At 37.8% G+C, this 26,700-nt stretch overlaps 1 protein-coding gene and 1 long non-coding RNA gene across 8 annotated transcripts in view; one reads left to right on the forward strand and one right to left on the reverse strand.

Moving 5' to 3' along the window:
* Nucleotides 1–26,700, forward strand: part of LOC106085290 (leupaxin) — a 198,971-nt gene that overhangs the window by 153,750 nt on the left and 18,521 nt on the right. For 6 of the 7 annotated variants that reach the window (XM_059364968.1, XM_013249482.2, XM_013249477.2 and 3 more), the window contains 2 exons: nucleotides 23,175–23,588; nucleotides 23,663–23,893. In XM_059364968.1, the coding sequence (XP_059220951.1) occupies nucleotides 23,175–23,588; nucleotides 23,663–23,893 (645 nt within the window). Of the gene's footprint in view, nucleotides 1–23,174; nucleotides 23,589–23,662; nucleotides 23,894–24,015; nucleotides 25,329–26,700 lie in introns of those variants that run through there. The other variant, XM_013249483.2, reaches the window with a different exon arrangement.
* LOC106085292 (uncharacterized) lies at nucleotides 10,947–11,635 on the reverse strand. The gene is made up of 2 exons (XR_001220918.2): nucleotides 11,455–11,635; nucleotides 10,947–11,397 (listed from the first exon to the last, which is right to left on the reverse strand). It is a non-coding gene; the product is annotated as an uncharacterized LOC106085292 (long non-coding RNA).

The following is a 26,700-nucleotide window of genomic DNA, read 5'->3' on the forward strand; positions in this document are numbered from 1 at the left end:
GAGCCTTAATCATTCGAAAGTTAGCGTGCTTTCTACAGATAGATAGACGGACGGACATCGCTAAATCGGCGAAAGATATCATAGCGGCCAAGAAATTTTATACTCTATTCATCAGGAGTCAATATTTCGAGATGTCGAAACGAAAAACGATGTTAGCATACTCCCCAATCCCAGTGAAAATGCCATTGTCAAAAGTCTATCAAGACCACACAAGAAAAAAAAACAACTTGTATTTTTTTTTCGCTAGATTTTTTTTTCATCATGTCCTAACGATAGTACTTTCTCAACTGCGTTTGAATTCACAAGTGTAAAGCCAAAATTGTTTTGACGTTGACTTTGGTTTTTTTTTTCTTCTTTTAAAAGTCATGTAAACGAGAAGATATTTACGAACTTTGGAAGCCGGCACCAGATGAACGCTGGGTGGGTGGGGTGTGTTAGAAAGAAAAAATAAAACACACGAATTTGGCCAGTTTTTGACGCTTCCACGCCACACAAATGTATGGCGGTCATACCCAAATGACGGTTTCACAAAGCGTCGACCAACATACCCGCCCACCCAACCATATCAACCTCTCTCATCTGTTTCCGTGAATAACGACAGCAACCGGCCGCTTGTTATTAGCCAATGATCAAAATTTTGGCAATAAATAATGGATGATAGAAATATAAACAATATTGCACACGGCCACCATCATTAACGTTAATACTACAGCATCACCATGATCGGCGTCTTCGTCGCGTCGTCAGCATCGTCCTCCTTACCGTGATCCTCATGATCACACGCTCTGCCAAGATATTACACTTGGTATGGAGTATATAAAGCAAGTGGGGAGTGAAAAATATTGCCACTCGTGCTTTTGTTGCTATTATTGGTGTTGTTGTTTTTGTTTTAAATATAGTTTTTTTCTTTCATTAAGATTTGCTGTGCCTGCTCGCCACCCGGCATTTTCCTCAATCGTGTATCTTCTTCTGTTTTATTCTTTTCATTTTGTTTTGAGAGTGTGTGTGTGTTTTCCTTTTGTTTTCACTGCTTCCTCTTCTTCAAAATAATTATGTTATGGTCCATGGGAAACAAGCCTGTCGAGAACTAAGTACACACCAAACAAGTGACAATGTCTCGAATTCATCCTTCATTTCATGGATGTTTTTAAAATTTGCCGAATTTGTTTTATTTTAAAATATAGCATAATTCCGGAAGTGATCTCTAGATCATTGAGTTGTTGACTGTCACATGAGGGATACGTGGAGACAGCAGCTGGTTTGAGGGTCACAATAATACAGGCTCTTGACCGCAACCATTTCCATTGGCACCTACACAGAACAAACATATTCAAATACGCATCATTACTGAGGCGTTGAGAGCAATAACAGTCCAACTATTTGTTGTCTTTATGAGCATTTCTCGATTCAAGTACAGCTCCTCTGATTGTAATTTAACTCGTAATACGTTATCGGGGCCTAGCCATCTGAATGGGGCGATATTTTTTATTATCGTTCAAAGAACTATCCCGCGTCACAACTTCCCCTGTACTCCCCAATAAATGCATGTCAGTAACACTTTCCCGAGAAATGTGGATTAAGGGTCATTCTAGGTTTCTCCACCATAAATTGCCTGTGCATTTTTTGCCTTTTGATTGTTTTCTAGCTTAATTGGTGTTGGGACTAGAATCTAAGGCATTGAAGGCAATAGCGACGCTTAAGACCGGCTTAATGAATGCTGTTCGATTCAAGTATAGCTCCCCTGCCAGGGAGTCAAACTGCTGGACACAAATTGTAATTCAAGTGGTGATACGTTATCGGAGCCTAGGAATCTGAATGGAACGCTATTTTTGACCAGCCATAGAGTTATCTCACGTCACAATTTCCCCCATATTCTCCGACAAATGTATATCTGTAAGTTTCCCGCGAAAAGATAATTCGGGTCGTTCTAAGTTTTTCCACTATAAAGTGCCCGTCCATTCTTTACCTCCTGAATGGATCCTAGCTTAACTGGTGTGGGGTTGAATCTAAGGCGTTGATATACATTGCTTAATTCAAGTATAGCTCCCCTGCCGGACAGGAATTGTAATTCAAGTGGTATTTCTTGGCTTCTCTAGGTGTCATTCTAGCTTACCTGGTTTGGGGGCCTAACTGTTCCGTAGTACAGCGGCTTTGAATGCATCTTCCAAGAGCTGCAGAAGTCCTACCAGAAATTAGTTTGAGATTTTTCCAACGCATCCTTGTATTTTCTTAGATCGGTCTTATATATATTCGGTTTGACACTTATGGCTATTAAAGTTTTTCCTCCAACCCATTCTTACACTAACCAATTTTGCCGTCACAGTTGGCAGCTGTTTGGCCCAAAATTTAAGATTTTTCCTTATTTGTTGGATTTTAGCAATGAAAACAAGACAAAGAACCAAAAAATTTAATTTTAATTTCCTAACGTACAGGGCCATCCGTTTCAAAGTTTGGTCGCAGATTGATTCTTAGTTTACTTGATAGATAACTTTCCAATTATTATCTTTTGAAAAATTCTTTTTTTAACATAAAAAAATTAAACATTTAAAGACGCTCCTATTTTCAAATCAATTTTACGTCTTTAACTACGGTTCACTATTGGCTTGTCCATGGTCAATTTCCTAACTTTCAACGATATCTAGACCTTCACTTTTGATATTTGTCTTAACAAGAAAACTCAAAGTTAAGGACTTTTTTATTAACCTACCATTTAAAATAAAAATATAAATAAAATAAAATGAAGGAAAGTATTTTTCACTAAAGGGAATGTTTCCTTAAAAGTTGGAAAATTTATTATCTTTACTGCAAATCTTTGGCTCCAATATTTTTAAATAAGTGGATCAATTAAATTGGATACACCATCCCTCTTTGTTTAATATCCATACCGTCAAAAACTATTGATGATTTAAAGAGTCAGAGTCTGTTCATTCGAACACTCTTGAATATAGCCAACCATCCATATTTCGCCGCTCTGGTCTTCACTTCACGTAGATTCGCCCAAAATTTAAAAAAAATGTGAACCTCAAATGAATGAAAATTAAATTAAATGAGACTAAAATTTACCATGATTTGACGCTTAAGATTATTTTTCTCCCGTTTGGTATACACAATGCCTTATTTTAGGTATATAAGAGTGTAATAAAATCAAGTTGAAAATTTCTATGAGTTGTTATATCTGAACTCAATTTCAGCATATTTGGAACATAGTTATAAGGGAAATTCTTATGTATGATAACTCTTAACTTATAACATATAAATTTAGAAACATTGATATATTTCTTAAAATATATTCTCTTTTTCCTATTAAAAATGCATTTACTTTCTTTTAAAAAATCCGCAATTACTTTTTGGGCAACCCAATAATAAATTCCAGGAATACTTTTCCCAAAGCTTATACCTTGTGTAATAAATTATAGTATAAGAGTATTTTTATTATTTAACATTTCCCCGTTAAGAGAAACACATCTCTTCACCTGTTTGAACAATGTTTTAATAACTGTTTTTAAGTTCGTTTATTTTTTAAGTTCTTTTTAATTTATATTTCATACATAAAAAATAAACAATAAAATTAAGGTAAAAATAAAAGTAAAGTAAAAAAAAGTAATTCATTACATAAAAAAGCAATACAATTCAGCATTGATTATCGTTTTTGATCAAAAAAATAATTAAAAACTAAAAATTATATCTTAATTTTTAATATAGTTTTTTATACCCTCCACCATAAGATGGGGGGTATACTAATTTCGTCATTCTGATTGTAACTACTCGAAATATTCGTCTTAGACCCCATAAAGTATATATATTCTTGATCGTCGTGAAATTTTATGTCGATCTAGCCATGTCCGTCCGTCTGTCCGTCCGTCCGTCCGTCTGTCTGTCGAAAGCACGAGTAAGTAAAGCTTCCGAATGAGTAAAGCTAGCCGCTTGAAATTTTGCACAAATACTTCTTATTAGTGTAGGTCAGTTGGTATTGCAAATGGGCCATATCGGTCCATGTTTTGATATAGCTGCCATATAAACCCATCTTGGGTCTTGACTTCTTGAGGCTCTAGAGTGCGCAATTGTTATGATATCCAACAACTATGCCAAGTATGGTACAAATCGGTTCATTACCTGATATAGCTGCCATATAAACCGATCTTGGGTCTTGACTTCTTGAGCCTCTAGAGTGCGCAATTCTTATCGGATTGGAATGAAATTTTGCACGACGTGTTTTGTTATTATATCCAACATCTATGCCAAGTATAGTTCAAATCGGTTCATAACCTGATATAGCTGCCATATACACCGATCTTGGGTTTTGACTTCTTGAGCCTCTAGAGTGCGCAATTCTTATCCGATTGGAATGAAATTTTGCACGACAGTTTCGTTATGATATCCAATAACTGTGCCAAGTATGGTTCAAATCGGTCCATAACCTTATATAGCTGTCATATAAACCGATCTTGGGTCTTGACTTCTTGAGCCTCTAGAGGGCGCAATTCTTATCCAATTTGAATGAATTTTGGCACGTAGTATTTTGTTATGATATCCAACAACTGTGCCAAATATGGTTCAAATCGGTACATAACCTGATATAGCTGCCATATAAACCGATCTGGGATCTTGACTTCTTGAGCCTCTAGAGGTCGCAATTATTATCCGATTTGCCTGAAATTTTGTACGACGGATTCTCTCATGACCATTAACATACGTGTTTATTATGGTCTGAATCGGTATATAGCCCGATACTTCTTGAGCCCACAAAGGGCGCTATTCTTATTCGAATTGGCTGACATTTTACACAGGTCTCCAACATATAATTTTATTGTGGTCCAAACCGGACCATATCTTGATATCGCTCTAATAGCAGAGCAAATCCTTTCTTATATCCTTTTTTTGCCTAAGAAGAGATGCCGGGAAAAGAACTCGACAAATGCGATCCATGGTGGAGGGTATATAAGATTCGGCCCGGCCGAACTTAGCACGCTTTTACTTGTTTTTATTAATTTAATTGCTTTTCTAAGCTGTTGCGTTGTCCTTTTTTCATATATCAACGGTAGAATTGCTTCTAAAAAAGTAAAAAAAAAATTAAATTTTGCATTATAAAAACTTTGCATTATTGACATTAATCAAACCTGGTAGAAAGGGAAGAGACGACACTTCAGGTTGAGTGCGTGGCATTGCTGCCAGCGGCACAGTCTTGGACTGACGGAACCCTAGGCTTGCCGTCAGAAAGATCATGTTATGCGGATGGATCAATGCTAGGGGACAGAGTAGGCCTAAGGGTCTACATTGAGAACCCAGGGACTGAGATTTGTTTTAGACTGCCTGGCCATAATACGGTCCTGCAGGCAGAGATCCGGCCGATAGCGGAATGCGTGAGGTGGTGTGGTACTAACGCGAGGTCGTCGAGTGTGGACATCTTTACGGACAGTAAAATTGCCATAAGGGCAAAAGCAACCAGGATGGTAAGGTCACGAAGAGTCTTGCAGTGTAAGAAGGAGATAAACGCCTTCTCTGAGGATGGCACAATCCGCATCGTTTTGGTGCCGGGCCATAACAGAGTAAGGGCGAATAAAATGGTAGATGATTTGGCAGTGAAGGGAAGAGATCTGCCGTCGATAAACTTGGTTGACCCCAAGCCTTTCGGGTCGACGCAGTCCGAGTTAAGGGCGTGGGAGACGAATGCGCATGTGAAACAGCGAAACAGTCGGTAGGATAGCGAAAATCCTATGGGTGATCCGGACCGTGAGAGGACGAGGCTACCTAACCTACTTTAAACAAATTATTTACATTTAGCAAATATTTGCGAACTTATGTCACTTTCGTTTGAAATTAGAACACGCAAAGCAAAACATCATCAACTTCTCGGTGCACAAGTAACGGTTTAAGTTGTTGTTATACCCACCACCGAAGGATGGGGAATATTCATTTTATCATTCCGCTTGCAACACACCGAGATATCCATTTCCTACCCTATAATGTATATATATTCTTGATCAGCGTAAAAATCCGTCTGTCTGTTGAAATCACGCTACAGTCTTTAAAAATAGAGATATTGAGCTGAAACTTGGACCAGATTTTTTTTTGTCCATAAGCAGGTTAAGTTTGAAGATGGACTATATCGGACTATATCTTCACATAGCCCCCATATAGACCGATCCGCCGATGCTTCTTCAATTTGGCCCAGATCGGTCTTGATTTGGATATAGCTGCCATATAGACCGATCTCTCGATTTGAGGTTTTGGGCCCATAAAAATCTCGTTTATTGTCCGATGTCGCCAAAATTTTGGGACAGTGAGTTATGTTAAGCCCCTCAACATATTTCTGCAATTTGGTTTAGATCGATCCAGATTTGCATATAGCAGCCATATAACCGATCTCTCGATTTAAGGTTTTGGGGCCATAAAAGGCCGATTTCGCCCAAAATTGGGACAGTTAGACAGTTAGGTGTTAGGCTCTACGACATTTTTCTGCTTGGCCCAAATCGGTCCAGATTTGAATATAGCTGCCATATAGACCGATGTCTCGATTCAAGATCTTGGTCCCATAAAAGGCGCATATATAATCAGATTTCACTGAAATTTGGTACGTTTTGATCGAAGCAAAAAAACTCACTCAGAGCAACGCCGTTGTTTTTTGATGTTTTTTTTATAATACGATGCGTGTATAATATAGAGACCTTCATGCCAGTGTTTTCACTGGCCACGTAATCAACTAAAATTACTGGTGATATGATCAGTAATTTATGTTATTAGGGGTGAATTTACCATAAACTTCCTGCAGGGCGTATCAACACATACATACACATTCGAAGAAAACCACAATTTTTTTGACAAGAAGTTGTCATTGTCAATTAAATTAGTATTTATGAAAAATATGAATTTAATCATAAACAATTGACTGCACACAGGCAAATGAATTTTTTTAATATGCGTAAGAAATTCCTTTCAAATTAGTTTCATTAATGACAAAGTCATAACGAAACATGATAGTGGTTTTGTAAAGGAGTATATCGTCTACAAGAAGTTAATGAAAATATCTTAGAAGTGCATTTACATATTATTAGGATCTTGTGTACCATATTTCATTCCCCACTAACAAAAAGTTGAATACTATACTTACTTGTACAACGTGGTTGACTTCATACAGTCATGTCCTCAAAATATATGATAAAACATTTTAGTAAAAATTTCCATGCTAAATTTTTTTTGGTATGAATACAATATAGGATGTAGTTTTTCCTTCCGCAAGTATTTTTGCACGAGAATTTAAGATTTTTAAACTGGTTATAAAGAAAGAAAGAAAATTTCCATACCCATTTTAAGTCTATGAACTATTTGCAATTTTTTACTACATAATACGAAAAAAAGGGTTTGCAGTATATGTTCGCATATGCATGACAGATATTGCTGTTATTCTCAAATTAATAGATTGGATTCGAAGTTTGACTCACAAGATCGTCGATATGTATTAGAAAAGTGAGGGAGAGAGGACAGATCCTTGTGTGTACACCACATTACAATCTGTATTTACCGGAATCTTTATTAGAAGAGAAATCATCGGGATCAACTCGGATAGTGCGATCTACAAACAAGTTCGCTATAAATTAAACGAAGTTATTATCGACACCAACATCGACAAGCTTTGATTGAAGTGCAACGTGCTAGGCCTTTCAAATGATTTGGGCAGCGGCAGCTTGCAAATGCAAATTTGCTCATGAACATTCCATTAAGCTCCAGCTCGTTGAGAGATCTACGACAGCCGAGGACAGAAAGACCTTAAGATCTGTCACAAAGGCTTTTCAAGAGTGAAGATTTTAAAGAAACCGGGCCTGGGCAGGCCCTTAAATTCTCCACACTTGTTACATTAACTCCATCGTCTGTGTTCATCCACACAACAAAATGAGTTTTGTCTTGTCAGGATAAGAATCTTTGTAATGTATAAAATCACAGTTGGAAAAGAAGAATGCTTCCCGATAGAATCGTCTACCTTATACCGTTAGCGCACAACTTGAACCTTACCCAACGAAACGAATCAATTACTCCGTGTTGCCTGGTCCCGTCTCAGAATTTTTCATCTCCTTCGATCGATGCGATTTTCAGGTATTTTGAAGATTAGAGGGTGACTTTTGGTGGCTATGAGGATGGCGTAATGTGAGTGGGTGGGTGATTTCCTTATAATATTCCAGATATGTTAAAGTGTGCATAAAAGATGCTGTCCGGATTTTCGATAGCTAATGTGCTTGGTATAACCCCCAGAAGGTGTGTTCTTGTGACCTGTGCTGGATGAGGTGGAACTGCCGCTCTCACTACAGATAGGGGTATTGACTAGCCATTGCAATGTTAGGACTATTGTATTGGTTACATAAAAAGGCAGACTTCTCAGAATTTATGGGGATGATAAGTGATAGTCGGTTGAACACCCATTGTTCACAGGATTATGGTGAACACATTTTTTTCTATCTGGATTCTCTACAGGCACATAGTCCACTCGTCGTTCTTGACTACTGTGGAGACTTGAAATGATAGATCGGAGGGAACTTCATCAGTCCGATTGGCCTGATGGCCTTGTCTGACGAAGCACTGCCATTAATTTTCCTTTTCTTCTGCGTTTTTGTTTTACTTTTCTAAGGCGATTACAATGAACAACCTACCTAATATATCCTAAGTTTGGTAGAAGAGAAGTGATACACATGTAAAGTTCTTAACAAATGTTTGCAAGAAAATGAGAAGTAGTACTTGGTATTTATCAGTGAAAATAGCACTACTTGAAAATTTACTTTTTCAGGATTTTTGCAACCACGACTTCATTTATGACTACGATATGACAAGGAACTTTTGAAATTTAGTAAAAAAATGTTGGCCATATTGGTCTTAATATCTCCTCTTTATGAAAAAAGAAAAGAAATGACAAGGCATTGAAGGCCAAAGATTGGGAAAACCTGAGGAAAATGTGAGCCTTTTTTAGAAAATTTTGCAAATTTTTGACAACAAAATATTTTTAATATTGAAAAAAATTGCCATTTTTAAACCGCTAAAGTTATTCATATGATTCTTTTTTTATTCATCCTTTTTTTGTTCAAAATATTTTGGCATAATTTGTGTGAAATTTCCAGTATAAAGCTCATAAATTGGCGGAGTTATTAAGAAAACACTGAAAAAACCATGGCAAAATTTTGTTATTTTAAAATAAAACTATTGATACCTCCTTAGCGTTATACGATGGCATGGTACAATATGCATGTTTTTTAATATCTCGCCTTTCTCGAGAGTCCTAAATCATGCAAATCGGTTGAGTAGATCAAAAGTTATGGCCCCCGGAATGTTGGAGATCCTCAAAAGTGGCCAACTGCGACACCCTGTATCTCATCCTGTATTAAAGATATAGAGCAGCACTTTCCTGAAAGACTACAAATGTCTAGAACATTTTGTACCATTTAGATCAACATGTAAAAAGTTGAAGACTTATTTCTTATTTCCAATTTTGTTGCCGTTTGTCCTACAGTACAATGTTTAATTCTTTAATGCGATTTGAATTTGTTATAGTTTTTCACACAAAGTTTAAGAAATTTTTTATTGAAATTAACGTTGATAATAAAATACATAAACTGATGTTGGAACTAGGTATACGTATGTTATGTAATTCAACCCAAACAACGCTTGCGGTGCCGCTTAAGCGTATTACGGACATGACATGCACGTAATGTGCATGTCATGCAACTCTACTGAAATGCAAAAGTCTCACAAGTACTCAAGTAGAATACAGCGTTCAAAGCACTCGCAACTGAATACCTGTTGCTCGAATTTAAGTACTTTTGTAATATATAAGACACCAAAAATCGCAAATTGTGATTTCAGTTGTCCTTTTTAGAACTAGAAGTTAGTTATGTAGAAGATCAAGTCATACGCATGATACGTACACCACTCATCCCTACAAACATTTTTCATAATTTTGAAATAGCGTTCGTTCCCGCGATGAATAAAAATCTTGTGGAAAATTTTTACACAATTTTTTCCCGTACGAAACGTGAAACACTCTTCTACAATATCATTGGAAAAACCATTGCGTGAGCGGATGTTTTAGCAACTCTAAGAAGATTCTCTTACAACCCATTGCATGATAATCGTCCATATGACTCTTCTAGGTTAACATTGAACAATCCATATCGTTTGCAGAAATTTTAACAATTCTTCGCGACGGTTATTGCGCAACCCATTGCATTATAAGCCTCCAGAAGATTTGTTTATGAATCGCCTGAGTTAAATTTTCGCGATTGTTTTTATTTTCATGTCTGGTGCATTTAGGACTTGTATTAAATTATATTATTCGAAGTTTTGTTTTGAGAGAGCAACTTCCACAACACCAAATAGAATTCTCACTTGGCTTGTATGACGATTGGTACTTAGTATGACGAATATGACAAGTAATACAAATTTTGTTTTTAAGTTTTGTCGTAGTTGTGACGTTTTCGATGAACAACTAATCTTGATAGACATTTTTGGAACTTCTAAGCGAATAACTCCCAACTCTTTTAGAACAATATTAAATAAATATTCCAAAATCACCTATTTGACACTCGTCCATGCGAGTAATGCGCCACTCTTCTAGAGGAGTGTTTTGTAAATATTCCAAAAGACTCATTTGTTACTCGTCCACACGATTCTTGAGCGATTATAACATCTCCCAAAACTCTTCTGAGTTACTCTTTAGCAAGATTCGCGAAACACTTCCAGAAGATTCGTCTTGACTCGTAGGCGAAGATTTGCGGAGGATTGTTTGGCGATCGAAAATGTTTGTAGGGATGCTGTTTAGCACCACTCACGAGAAAAAACGTTCACAATGTTTATTTAACTCACGTGAATATTTTTTTTATCTCATTTCGCCTCACCCTTGAACTTCATCTGAAAGAACTTTCGAAGCTACACTTTTCAAATTAAAGTTTTAGCAGTGCAATGATGTGTAGCATTTCGAGTAGGTGATGCCTATGATTCGAATATTGCCTGCTGATAAAGTCAACATTCCATTTTATTAGATCTACTTATTTTCATTTTATCATTTTAATGTTTTTCATTGCCATTGAAGCGCATACTGAAAATGAGGTTGTTGTGGTGATTGTCTTCATTGGCGTCTATATGGCCAAAACGAGAGACCACGTCCGTTGACCGTCAAAGATTTTCGAGTATATTTTTTTTTTTTTTTTTTTTTTTTTTTTTTTTAAAGATCTGCGCCAATCCCCCCTTATCAGGGGTCGGTCTGTTGGTTGCACGATCAGTGGAAGCTAGAAATCCCCTTCCATATCTTTAGCGTGGCCAGTGGCCAGTGGCCATTAGTAGTATATATCATGGGAGCAGCCAGTTGATATTTTCCATCGATCTTGTGGCGTGGTCACTGGCGATATGCGTATATGTAACCTTCAGGAAAACAAATCTGTTTAATATCGGATGTGCGTGAGTGTGTGCATACTGTACGTTTCTCCCCTCTTTGGGTGTATGTTAGCCCGATTCCGAGTAGACTTGTTGCTTGCTCTTGGTCTAATGTCGGCGATGGCTGGCCTAGCCTTTTCTTGCCGGTTGGTTGATTGGTTTGTTGGTTGGCCGTCTGCTCATTGCTGATGTCTCAAATCATCTGCTTGTTGTTTGATTTTGAAGACTTCCGCTTCCCTGCCTCTGTTTTGGGCCAACCATCATCCATTAAAGCAAAAAACAATTTTGCCTCCTTGTGTGAGTGAGAGTGTGTGCATGTTTATTTTTGTTTGTTTTTTTTTTTTAAATTTTGTTTTTGGAAAATTTCGAAAGTAATAAATGTATTTTTGCGAAAATTGTAGAGTAACGTGTGCCACCGGCTAGCAATATTTTTCATTTCATCAGCATTGGTGCCGGTGCCTGCAGATGCATGTTGTTGCTGTCTCTTTCCAATTATGACCATTGGCTATATGGGGAATTCCTTATATGATAAAAATGCGATTTGTGAATTTAAAATAGATTTCGGACTCCACCCGCCATGGAAATTCCTCTTGTTTAGTGGGTATTGGCTTTTTCAGTGCCCGCTTTTCTTTTACTCCCCGCCAACGATCACAGCGGTTGTCAACAGCTTGGTCGCTGATTTTCGAGAGTCGTTGGGGCCCCACCTTGAAGACAGAGTGTTCGCAATTTGTCATGTCGCCACAGTTGAGTTCTTGTTATTTCGATAATTAATGGAATAAATATTTTCCCTAATTGAATTATCAACTGTGCATTAACAAGTGGGGCTACATAATGTTTGTTGGTGTGCAAATTTCTAAATTGTCAATGCTGAGGAGATACCTTGGAGGTCATAAACAGACATTTGTCGTCTATGGCATCCTTGTTTGCTGCTCCATTTAAATGTCGCCATTCTGCCACAGTTTTTGTTTTGCTGTTGAAATTTCGAAATCAATTTGATGCTATGTCCAAGAATTGTCAAAATATCGGCGTCAAAATCCAAAGAGATTCAAAAAAAGCAAAACGCAATAAAATGAAACACTATAGAATTCCCTATATTTTTAAATGAAATGAATAAGAAAGAATTCCTTCAACCTTATTCAGTATTAATATTTGAATAAGCTCGCGAATCGAAATTTGTCTATATAGGGGCTTTATCGAAATGGACTTGGGACCGATGGCATAAGGGGTAACATAACCGACTATTCATGAAATTGGATCAAAAATAAACTCTACGCCTTTAAGTAAACAAAGCGATAGATCGGTTTATATGGGTTTACAACAAAAGTATGAAACTTCTATTCGGCAGACAGAAAAAGGAAATGCAAAAACGTGAGTGAGAGCGAATTTAGATGTGCAGGAGTAAGAATGAAATCCGGCAATTTTACCAAAGATTCAACCATCAAACCGATGGTTTTGGTGCTGGCACATCCTCCTGCAGAGAAAAAGGATGAAGGCTGGTATCTAAAACAGATAGTGTGCTTGGGATATGGAAGGAACGTTTTTCCCAGCTGCTAGTGTGGATATCGCAAAACTAATCCATAATGAAGGAGCCGATGGGTTGCCCACTGAACTATTTAAGACCGAAGGCGACACGCTGGTAAGGCATATGCATCAGCTTGCCGGCGTTCTGGCTAGAAGAGCACATTCCCCATGATTGGAACCTCAGCTTACTATGTCCCGTACACAACAAAGGAAACAAGACGGAATTTGCTAACTACAGAGGAATAAGTCTCCTCGCCATCTTATACAGAGTTTTTTACAATGAGAGCGCAACAAAATTTTTTTATTTCTGTGAAAGTACATTCGATGCCATTCCGTATAGAACTCGATTTCTTTTGTATGGTCACCATGGCCACGCTTACACAAGTCCAGACACTGAACTCAATTTTCTACGGGTTTTAAGCATAAGTCGGCCGATACTGCTGCACTATCACATTCGATATTCGTACGAAGTTCATTAATCGTCGCTGGAAATAGTCTAACGGCGTCAAATCGCACGACCGAGGCGGCCGATCGATTGGACGATTTCGTGAGATAACACGTTCTCCAAACTTGGTTTCCAATAAATTGATTGTGACATTCGCTGTGTGGCACATGCCCTCCAAGTCCATATTGTGTTATCATTGAACGGTAGAGATTCCCATTCAAAGTAATGTGCCGGTCTTGATCATCACGGAAGAAGTACAGCCCAATGACGGCTTATGAACCGCACCAAACCGCAATTTTTTCGGCATGCAATAATGACGCATGGAGAACGTATGGATTACTGTCTGAGCAATAACGGATATTCAGACAGGGAGACAGCTTATCGCGTGATCTCTTTTATATCCTACTAGAGAAAATTGTACGAGAACACATGCTACTCGCCTAGGCCGACGACATCGATCACCGGAACTTATTACTGCAGGGAATTAGTAAAGTGGATCTGGCAAATGCAGTTAAGACAAAATGAATGGTATCAACTCTCACAACAACTTGTACACCCGAGTAGATAAAAACAAGTAAAAGCGTGCTAAGTTCGGCCGGGCCGAATCTTATATACCCTCCACCATGGATCGCATTTGTCGAGTTCTTTTTCCGGCATCTCTTCTTAGGCGAAAAAAAAGGATTTAAGAAAAGATTTGCTCTGCTATTAGAGCGAGACCTGGAGACCTGTGTAAAATGTCAGCCAATTCGAATAAGAATTGCGCTCTTTGTGAGCTCAAAAAGTAAAATAGAGAGATCGATTTATATGGGAGCTGTATCGGTCTATGGACCGATTCAGACCATAATAAACACGAATGTTGATGGTCATGAAAGAATCCGTCGTACAAAATTTCAGGCAAATCGGATAATAATTGCGACCTCTAGAGGCTCAAGAAGTCAAGACCCAAGATCGGTTTATATGGCAGCTATATCAGGTTATGAACCGACTTGTACTTTATTTGACACAGTTGTTGAAAGTAACAATAAAAAACGTCTTGCGAAATTTCAGCCAAATCGGATAGGAATTGCGCCCTCTAGAAGATCAAGAAGTCAAGTCCCCAGATCTGTTTATATGACAGCTATATCAGGTTATGAACCGATTTGAACCATATTTGGTACAGTTGTTGGATATCATAACAAAATACTACGTGCCAAAATTTATTCAAATTGGATAAGAATTGGGCCCTCTAGAGGTTCAAGAAGTCAAGACCCAAGATCGGTTTATATGGCAGCTATATCAGGTTATGGACCGATTTGAACCATACTTGGCACAGTTGTTGGATATCATAACAAAACACGTCGTGCAAAATTTCATTCCAATCGGATAAGAATTGCGCACTCTAGAGGCTCAAGAAGTCAAGACCCCAGATCAGTTTATATGGCAGCTATATCAGGTTATGGACCGATTTGAACCATACTTAGCACAATTGTTGGATATAATAACGAAACACGTCGTGCAAAATTTCTTTCCAATCGGATAAGAATCGCGCTCTCTAGAGGCTCAAGAAGTCAAGACCCAAGATCGGTTTATATGGCAGCTATATCAGGTTATGGACCGATTTGAACCATACTTGGCACAGTTGTTGGATATCATAACAAAACACGTCGTGCAAAATTTCATCCCAATCGGATAAGAATTGCGCACTCTAGACGCTCAAGAAGTCAAGACCCAAGATCGGTTTATATGGCAGCTATATCAAAACATGGACCGATATGGCCCATTTACAATACCAACCGACCTACACTAATAAGAAGTATTTGTGCAAAATTTCAAGCGGCTAGCTTTACTCCTTCGGAAGTTAGCGTGCTTTCGACAGACAGACAGACGGACGGACGGACAGACGGACGGACATGGCTAGATCGACATAAAATTTCACGACAATCAAGAATATATATACTTTATGGGGTCTCAGGCGAATATTTCGAGAAGTTACAATCAGAATGACGAAATTAGTATACCCCCCATCTTATGGTGGAGGGTATAAAAAATGGAGAAAGTTGGGAACCACAACTTTGAGATAGCAACTTTATCTACCTCGTCACCGCCATAATCGAAACGAATAAAAACAGTTTTGAAATAAAGCAAAAAACAAGACTGGCAAACAGATGCTACTTTGGATTAACCAAGGAGTTTAGAAACAAGGCCACCTCTCGACAGACGAAGTTTACACTATACAAGAAACTGATACTACCCTAGTTGTGATATGGTTTCGAGGCATGGGTACTTGTGAAAGCATACGAGGCAGGACTTGGAGTGTTTGATAGAAATATTCGTCGTAAAAGTTCGTATGAACCACGAACTGTATGAGCTGTATGACGACGTTAGCATAAAAGTAAAAAGTATCAAAATATAACGGTTGCGTTGTCTTGGTCATGTTGTCAGAATGCATGAACAAGCTCCAGCGAAGAAGGCAAGCACTGTGCCACACGCATGCTGGGACAATTCCGATGGAAAGATCAAGTGGTAAAATACATCTAGAAACTTAGCACTTTGTAAACTGTTGTTGTAAAAGGAAATGAAAAGCTACGTACAAAATTTCAGCCCAATCGGATAAAAACTGAGTCTTCTAGTGGCTCAAGATGTCAAATCGGGATTTGTTGGAAGTCGTAACAGAACACTAAATTCAAAACCTTAGCACAATCGGACCACAATTCTAGAGGCTTAAGAAATCAAATTGAAAGTCCAGATCCTAACCGATAAGACACATTCGTAATCCCAAACGAACTACATCAACAAGAAGTATCTGTGCAAAATGACGAGCGGCTAGCTTTACACTTTCGACCGCTATCGTTATTTTCACAGACGGGCGGACGGACATGGCTAGATCGACGTAGAATGTCAAGATGATCAAATATATATATATACTTTATGGAGTCGCAGATTAATATTTCGATATATAGTTTATAATGTGTAACTATTTGTGGTTACACATTATATGATAGTATCGTGGTTTGAAGAAAACAGATGGAAATCAGTTGCCTTCGTTTCGTTCACTCTTATGAAAGTATGAAATTTCAGGCGATGTTTATATGATTAGTGTTTTTGTGTACTCGACAACGTTATTGCTGCCATAGGTTTCATTAGATAGCTGAACTTCAATCAACAGGTACCTCGTTAAGGAAGATGAACATAAGCAAACATTTTTCATTGTTTGGATGACCTTGTTCTTGGCAGTGGTAATATTTACCAGGGGATGCAGACGCTGCCTTCACAACCAAACAATATCAAGTCGATGGGCTCCATCATCTTTATGATTGGCTACTGATGTTAAGAACACGTAAACTTATTAATTTTTTGCCTACACGCAAAAACTAATTGATTACCGCAAAAAATAATTGGTTGCTAAGTGTATTGCCGCGCTTACACCTCACAAAAACCTCTTCCTGGACGAAAAACTGAAAAAATAAACATGAACAAAAAAAGGTAAAAACGAGAAAAAAATATAAGTGAGGAAGTATAAAAGTCGGGCGGTGCCGATAATATAATACCCTATACCTACCGTGTAAGTGCAAATTGGTCGATGGACTTCGATGGAGGTTTTCAGATTGGTTATAAAAAAATCCGTATAAAATTTCGAGCAAATGTGTCTAAAATTTTAACGGCTCTATAAGTGCAAATAGGCCGATGCATATGCGGGTTATTTTTTATCTATTATCTTTTTGGCAACACTGGTTTAAACAGCTCACGCACGTTTCGTGTTTTGTTTCACTGTCAAACATCTTCAGTTTGGTCTATAATTTAATCATGAATCGTCTTACAAACGAACAACGCTTGCAAATTATTGCATTTTATTATCAAAATGCGTGCTCTGTTAAGGAAGTTCATCGTGCGCTTCTTCTGTTCAGCTCATTTTTGGCTCAATGTGTACGTAAATGGGTACCAGCCAGAAGCATTGCAGGAGCTACCAATGCATCCAGAAAAAGTCACAGTTTGGTGGGGTTTATGGGCTGGTGGCATTATTGGACCGTACTTCTTTAAAGTTGATGCGAACCGTAACGTAACTGTGAATGGTGAGCGTTACCGTGAGATGATATCCAACTTTTTTTTGCCCAAAATGCAAGAGCTTGACTTGCATGACATGTGGTTTCAACAAGGCGGTGCCATATGCTGTGCACGCGTAACAATGGACTTATTGAGAGGCGAGTTCAGTGGACATCTTATTTCACATTCGGGACCGGTTATGTTAAAGCTCGCTGTGGGGTTATGTTAAAGCTCGTGTTTATATAGACAAGCCTGCTTCATTGGAATACAACATTGAAGCATTTATTCGTGATATAACGGCCATGAATGTTGGAAAGAGTATGCCAAAATTGGACTAAGCGGATGGACCATTTGCATGAAATAATTTTCAAACATTAAATTATATGGACCGTACTATCGATTCAAATAAATTCAAAAATTGTCTAAAGTAAAAAAAATTATTTAAATTAATTCTACGCACAAAATTTCAGTGAATTTTCTTTACCGAAAAATTTTCATTTTAGTTGAGGCCTAGGCCGTCTCAAAATTATTTTTCCTAAGGACAAAATTGTAATGAAATTCTCACTTAAAACTAAATTTTAAAGAAATTTTTTTCTAAAGACAAAATTTCAGCGTAACTTTCTCTAACGACAAAACTTCTACCAGGGGCCAGTCTCGTCTCGAAATTATTTTGTAAATGACAAAATTTCATTACAATTTTCCTAAGCCAACATTTTTATATATTGGTTGCCCAAAAAGTAATTGTCTGTAATATAGTAGTAATGTGGTCGGCGTTGACAAATTTTTTCAACGGCTTGTGACTCTGTAATTGCATTCTTTCTTCTGTCAGTTATCAGCTGTTACTTTTAGCTTGCTTTAGAAAAAAAGTGCGCTAAATTTTGTTTACATTTGTTTGTTTGGCGTCAATTTTAATATGGGTACCACATGTATTGAAAGAAATTCATTTAACAAACCGAATCAACGCTTGTGATATGCACCTTAAACCCAATGAAATCGATCCGTTTTTAAAACGAATCATGACTGGAGATGAAAAATGGACTGTTTACAACAACGTTAGTCGAAAACGATCATGGTCCAAGCATGGTGAACCAGCTCAAACCACTTCAAAGGCTGATTTCCACCAAAAGAAGGTTATGCTGTCTGTTTGGTGGGATTGGAAGGGTGTGGTATATTTTGAGCTGCTTCCAAGGAACCAAACGATTAATTCGGATGTTTACTGTCAACAATTGGACAAATTGAATACAGCCATCAAGGAGAAGCGACCAGAATTGGTCAATCGTAAAGGTGTCATATTCCACCAGGACAACGCTAGACCGCACACATCTTTGGTCACTCGCCAAAAACTGAGTGAGCTTGGCTGGGAACTTTTGATGCATCCACCATATAGCCCTGACCTTGCACCATCAGACTACCATTTATTTCGATCTTTGCAGAACTCCTTAAATGGTAAAACTTTCGGCAATGATGAGGCTATAAAATCGCACTTGGTTCAGGTTTTTGCAGATAAAGGTCAGAAGTTGTATGAGCGTGGAATACTAAATTTGCCAGGAAGATGGCAAGAGGTTATCGAACAAAATGGCAATTATATATTTTATTAAAGTTCATTCTAAGTGTTATTAAAAATGCTTACTTGCTTTTAAAAAATCCAACCCAATATTTTTTTCTAAAGATAAAATTTCTCCTAAAGACTAAACTTTAAGGTTTTTTTTAAGACCAAAGCTGTATTCTGAACATTCTAAAGGCTTTAACAGAATGAAGGGCGTCGCATTGAAAAATACAACTCTGCAATCAAATGTCAAAAAACAACTCCCAAAAGTTAAACAATTTTTAACTTTGACGACTAAAAACACTACTTACGTGTGACAGCACCGAATGACGCTCGCCTTCAATCGTCAAAGTTTACAATGTTTTTACTTTTCCGCGTTGCTTTTGTAGGATTTCTGTGCACAGTTGCATTTTTGCAACGCGTCGCTCAAATACAAAGCTTAACGCGCTTATTCTATTTTTGCCGTAAGTCGATCTAGCCATATCCGTCCGTCCGTTTAGTAGGCATTCGAAATCACGAAAGCGTTTGATTGAATCAGGCTTTCTGCATGAAATTTTCCATAGATAGATAGGTCGTTGGCTGTTCCACATTGGCGATATTTATTAGATAGATAGATTTTAGTTTATAATAAAACTTTTTTCCCAAACTCTTCTTTCAAACAAATCGAAAATTGAGCTTATTCAAGAAACGGGTACAAGTTTTTAATATTTTTGCATATATTGGGTTGCCCAAAAAGTAATTGCGGATTTTTCATATAGTCGGCGTTGACAAATTTTTTCACAGCTTGTGACTCTGTAATTGCATTCTTTCTTCTGTCAGTTATCAGCTGTTACCTTTAGCTTGCTTTAGAAAAAAGTGTAAAAAAAGTATATTTGATTAAAGTTCATTCTAAGTTTTATTAAAAATGCATTTACTTTCTTTTAAAAAATCCGCAATTACTTTTTGGGCAAAAATTTTTTAGTGAAATTTTTAGGCTTTGACCGTAGATTTGGTTACAGTGAAATATGTTCAAAATTTACTTTTTGATTAAGTGTTAGGTTCGGAAAACTTTAATGAAATTTGACAAGTCTAGAAAACTTGATTTTTGAGAATATTTAAAAATAATTTTCTTTTTTAAATTAAACGTTTAAAACTGCAATAGCGTAGACTCTTCGTGTTTCTGATTTTTGGGTCTACCACCTTTCCTTATTTAAACTCCAACGAATTAGGAGAACTGTAAGACTTATAAAGACATGATGCAAATTATAAGCATACTCGTTCCCGTCAATAGTTGGATGCAATTTTTACTGGACATATTTTCCATCACAAACAGATTTTTGATCTTCATTCTGTAAAGTATATAAAAGACGCGTTACCGGTTTATTATGAAACTATCCGCAAAACTGTTTATTTTTTTACCCACCAATGAAGTGCATATATCGAAATGTTCATTTCCGATCCTACAAAATTTATATATTCTTAATCGTTGTAACATTCTAAGACGATCTAGCAGTGTCTATTTGTGTGTGGTAATCACGCTACAGTCTTTCATAATGAAGATATTGAGCTGAAACTTTGCACAGATTTTTTTTTTTGTTATCATAGGCAGGTTAATTTCGAAGATGGGAAAATCGAACCATATCTTGATATAGCCCCATAAAGACCGATCTCCCAATTTAAGGACTAATACCAATTCAAGCCGCATTTATTACCCCATTTCGCCGAAATTTGGCACAGTAAGATGTCTTACGACCACTGATATTCGTTCTGAAAATGGTCCAGATCGGATAATAGCTTGATATAACCCCACTATAGATCAAAGACGCATGAATTGCCCGATTCCGCTGAAATTTAGTTTAGTTTTGTTAAGCCAACCACATCCCATGCAAAATATAGTCTAGCTCGATCTATATTTGGATTAAAATTTTTGAGCCCAAAAAAGGCACTTTTATTACCCGATTTTGCTGCAATTTGGCACTTTGAGTTACGTTAGGCGCTTCTTCGTTCGTGCGGTGTAAGGTTCAGATAGGATCATATTTGGATATAGCTTCCATATATTCCGATCTGCCGATTCACTTATTAATTCGCTTATTTTTTAACCGATTTTGCTGAAATCTACACCCAGACAAATTAGTCTGCTGATATCAGCAAACACTGTCTGCTGATATTAAATTATAAATTTTGAACTTTTGAATAAATCCATTTCAAATGTTTGAACTTCGCAACAACTATTGAGGCATTTGTTATATATTAGTAAACAAATTTGGTAATTTTGGCCGTTAATTTTTTGTTCAAAAGCATATATTTAAAAGTAGTAGTTATTTTGCCGCCGTTATTTAAATTCGATCAAAAATTATTTAATTTAAACAAAATTAAGTCATATGTTTGTAAAATTGAAAAATAAGATGGAATAAAAAATTTTGGAAATATATATGGCATTTTTAAGCTTTTTTAACTTTTCAATATTTGAAAACAGCGGAAAATGTTTGCTGTTTAAGCAAAAAAGTACTGCTGTCCCATTTTCAGCAGACTTTCTGCTGTTTTAGCAAACTTTTTAGCTGTTTTTACTCGCAAATTTCTATGAGTGTAGTACAGTGAGTTCTATTAGACCCTCCTACACACTCTTTCCGTATATGGTGATGATCGGATCAAATTTAGATATACATAGCTGCCATATATGTCGACCTCCCGGTTTACAGTCTTACACGCACACAATGCTCATTTATTACCCGGTTTGGAACAGTGAGCTGCGTACATGCTTGGTTTGGCCTAGGTTAGATTGAAAAGAGGGTGCGGATATTAATCCGCCCCATGCCACTATGGATATACACCTAAGCTAGAAATCGGCTTGTTGTGTGCTACATCGGACCACATTTCGCTATAGCTGCTACGGGCTCGTAAAAGGTGTATTTTCACCGCATTTCATCGAAATGTGGTTAATATCACATAGATCCTGAGGTGGTGGGTATCCAAAGTTCAGCCCGGCCGAACATTATGCCATTCTACTTGTTGTTATATCTGGAAAGCGGTGTCTCGGAGAAAGGTGGTTTCTGGGTACTTTCTAATTAAAAAAAAAAACCTTTCATCGGCATTTTGGCTACTCCAAATGAAAACTTGGAACTTTAGTATTAAAAGTGGTTAAATCGATACTGTTGCAGTGAGGGCTAATCAAATTGACCGCTTCTATGGAAGCATCTATTTTGAGCCCCAACAACTTCTTCTCAATAAGTGGGAAGACGAAGAGTGGGTGGTTTCATATCAACTTTTTATTTCATTACAACAAACCGATCGCGTATAGAATTTTTGCCAATTTAAGTTGATTTCGTGTTGTCCTATGAAACCTAATTTCTTATAATTAGGCTAAATGCATGGTCGCACACAAACACACTAATCTACTTTGTAGAAACGAGCTGAAGCACCGATGGGGACTACACATAGGTTCTCGGTGAATTTTCCGCGAAAAAGTAAAATTTCTATTCACCTACACAGCCAAGAGCGAAAGGAAAACAGAAGAAGATGCGTATGTCCGCACAAATGGCCGAGTACTTTTCAATTTTCAATTCTATATGAGTTTGTCGATATGAAGTGTGGAGCGGACGAAGAGGCGGAGGGAACTGGCTCGCTGGCTGGCTGGCCGGCCACACTCACTACACACATTTGTGTTGGTATATCCATCCTAACGAGAAATTTTCATATATTTTTGGCAATGATTGAGACAGTGTCGGCCAACGGCGACTGAAACAGCGTAACAGCGTCCAATGGATAGATGGATGTTTGGACGGACAAAAGGAATGGACCACGTCTGCGACCGCAAACATAGACAAACGTCGTGTGCAAAGAACACAACGTTTGGATTTTTTCGTATTTTTTTGAAATGTGTATGAAATTTTCTTTCTCAAAGTAGCCGAAACGGACTTTTGTGCGCACGAACATTGACTGACGATGACCGACCGACCGACACGAAGATGACGAGACACCACGAAAAACCAAAAGCATATTGAAAAAGTTTTTGAGACCAGAACTACATAAAAGTATTTTCAGTTTGGGAATCTTCATCAAACGTTACGGATCGCTCAGAAAACAAACGTAAGGCGCCTTAGGATATTGCAAAGATCAACAGTCAATTTGAAAAAAAAAATAAAAACCTCTAATAACATAGGATCCATTCAAATTCGTTAAATTATTGTTAAAATTTCTCCATTAAGCAGTTAATAATTGTTGTTCTCTTTTGTTTTTGCTTCGCTTGTATTGTAGGTAAACAACGGTTCCAATCACTATCACCAGACGATTACAGACTACGCCAAACCAAACAAGGGCACTTCACATCTAACGCAGACCATAACCGAAACCACCACTTCTACCGTAGTAGAAGACAATCAACCGGACCAGTTGGATTCTATGCTAGGAAGTTTACAGGCGAATATGAATCGTCAAGGTGTTAATACTGTACAAAAGGGCTGCTGCAACGCCTGTGAGAAACCCATTGTGGGCCAAGTCATTACTGCTTTGGGCAAGACCTGGCATCCGGAGCATTTCACGTGCAACCACTGCAACGAGGAATTGGGCACACGCAACTTCTTCGAACGCGATGGCTTCCCCTATTGCGAAAAGGACTACCACAACCTCTTCAGCCCTCGCTGTGCCTATTGTAATGGTGCCATTTTGGATGTAATATCTCAAGACTTAGCTACCCCATCCCCAAGGAATGCCACTGATGTGTGTTTTCTTTTCACTCTTTGTAGAAATGTGTAACGGCTTTGGATAAAACCTGGCACACAGAGCACTTCTTCTGCGCTCAGTGCGGCCAACAATTTGGCGAAGATGGCTTCCATGAACGCGATGGCAAACCCTACTGCCGCAATGACTACTTTGACATGTTTGCACCCAAGTGCAATGGCTGCAACCGGGCCATTATGGAAAATTATATCTCAGCTTTGAACTCGCAATGGCATCCAGACTGCTTCGTCTGCAGGGTAAGTTTGCTAATCGATTTGCCATATTACCACGTTTCTTTGTTTTTCTCCGCCCTAGGATCATCGGCCAGTGGCCATTAGAATACCTTGTTCAAATCTTGTTTCGTTTCGATTTTTTGTAGGATTGCAAAAAGGCAGTCAGAGGTAAATCGTTCTATGCCATGGAAGGCAAACCCGTCTGTCCATCCTGTGTGGGTGTCGATGAGGAGGAATAAATTCCAAAATAGAATTTCATTATTTTTCGCCTTTATTGCTATCGAATTTTTTCAACGTTTAACGAAATTGCTTTTGTTTTTCTCAACAAATCCAAGAGAGAGAGAGCACCACAAGATTTTCAAAAAATCTTGTCGAAATCGTCATCTATTTTTGTTGGCCTTTTTCTGTTTGTTTGTTTCTAAAGCTGAAAACATCGCAATATCAACCCCATCAGCATAAGCAGCGACTAAAACAACATCAGATTGAAATCGGTAACGCTGCAGAAACAACATAGCACCAATAAAAATTGGAAAAGAAAAAAAAAACAAAAAAACAATCGCGCGCGCCTACACAAATTTTCAAATTTTAAGAATCCGTTGAAGAAAATCAAAATGCAAACATTATGAAATTCTATTTATTGGATAACAACCAGCTTCTTTGACGTTTTTCGAGTTCGACCAAGAAATGAAAGGCAGGCAGGCAGTGATGATTGGCTCTACAGACCACTCATCAACCGCCGCTCCCAAACACAAACCCTCAAACCCAAACAACAACACCAGCCACATGTTTGCGCCGATTCTTAGCAAAGAATTGACCTCTTGTGTGGCTGGCAGATGATGATGTCCCTTTGCCCATGTTATGAAGTGTCTTTTGTTACATTTTCTATGACCTGTCCCTCCCCCCGCCCCATATCTTGTGTCACACAGAACTTCATGAGAACCCCTTCAAACAACACAAAACAAAAACTAACCACCAATCAAGCAGTTTTATAAATTAGGCATAAGTATAGGTACTTAATCTTATTATCTTTTTTTAATTAAACTATAAACAATATTGTAATTTTATTTATTTGTAAATAAAATATTAAAAAAAATCAAAAAAAAACAACAATACACAAAAAGCAAAAAAGAAATATAAACAAAACCACAAAAACATAAACAAAACCACATTCACACTCGAGATTTGCAGGCCTTGGCGATGGCGATTGCAAGGTCCTGGCTTCGTTTGGCTAAGGTCCTTCGATTGTCACCCATCGTTGGCTTAAGGCGTGACCTTCACCATGGTCAGTACACGCCGTCTGAGTTAACATCTGCGCCCTTGCACTTGGTCGGGATTTGGTGTACCTTCCTTTGGGTCATGGCCCCCTCCCCGTGCATACCATGTCTCAGGGTGTGTATGTGTGGGTGTTTTTTGTTTATTATTCTCGTGCTTCGTGTTAGGCATTACATCATGCCTATATTTTCGATGAAATGCATTTTAAGTAAATTACAATATTGTTTTAGTTTACCATTCAACGCTCCCCTGCGACCCCTTTTCTGTGTGGCAATTAGTTCGCGCCATCATTACCCTGCAGTGGTTTACATTCTTCCACTTTTTGTTGTTTTTCGTTTTTCTTCGCTGCCATTTGTTTTGTGTTTATTAATTACCGTTATTAATTTGGACCGAAAATGTGTTTGTTTGTTTCTATGTTTACGTTTACGTCACACCACGTCCCTGCTCCGCCCATTCGATTGTTGTCGTCTTGGTCCGCTAATTTGTTGGCACTTGTTTTTTATCATCGACTTTTCTTTGATTCTCAGGTACGCATTCGTCACTTACGATTTTGTGATGTGTTTATAGCATAGCATGGTCCTTTAGGTGGTCCCCATGTGAACAATGTTAAACTTGATCTAAATAAGTTGTAAATCTGTATAGCTTCCAATAAAACTTCATCGGTTTCTGTTGGTTAAAGGAGGCCATATAAAATTTGCACCTTGCTTGTAAAAGTTTATGTTGTGATGACTTTTTTTTTCGTTTTGTTAAACCTCCCACCATAGGATGGGGGTATACGAATCTAGTCATTCCGTTTGTAACAACTCAAAGTATAGATCTGGGACCCCATAAAGTACATATATTCTTGTCCGTTTCGACATTCTCTGTCTGCGAAAATCACAAAAGCAATCCCATGGCAGCCGGTTGTACGTACCGGATTGTCCCGATGGAATCCTTCATCGGCAAGGGCTGCCGCCTCGATGTATAACACACTGCTACAGCAACAACAACGTTTGATGCTAGCTACTTGAAATTTTGCAGACACACCCCATTCAAATAATTATATGTGCATTATTATAGATAGGTATTATAGATTTGTGCATTTGTTTGTAACGCTAAGAAGGAGACGTGGTAGACCCGTTGATAAGCACACCGATCGGCAAAGAATCACTTCCTGATTCGATTTAGCTATGTCCGTCTGTCCGTCGGTCTGTCTGTCCATGTATTCTCGTAATTAAAGTGCAGGTCGAATTTGTTGTCCGATTTTCACAAAATTCTCTTTTTTGGTCCAAGGAAGAACGCTATTGATTTTGAAAATAATCGGTCCAGATTTAGATATAACTCCCATATATATCTTTCATCCAATGTGCCCTTTCAAAGCTGTAGAAGCCACAATTTTGGTCCGATCCTTATAAAATTTTGGCACACATCCCCGTGTGTGTGCATTATTTCATAAAAATCGATCCAGATTTCGATATATCTCCCATATATATCTTTCATCCGATATGCCCTTTTAAAGCTGTAAGAGCCACAATTTCGGTCCGCTCTTTACCAAATTTAGCATAATATGTTTCATGTAA

Source organism: Stomoxys calcitrans, chromosome 3, assembly GCF_963082655.1.
Source record: "Stomoxys calcitrans chromosome 3, idStoCalc2.1, whole genome shotgun sequence".
In the NCBI taxonomy this organism is placed as follows: Eukaryota; Metazoa; Arthropoda; class Insecta; order Diptera; family Muscidae; genus Stomoxys; species Stomoxys calcitrans.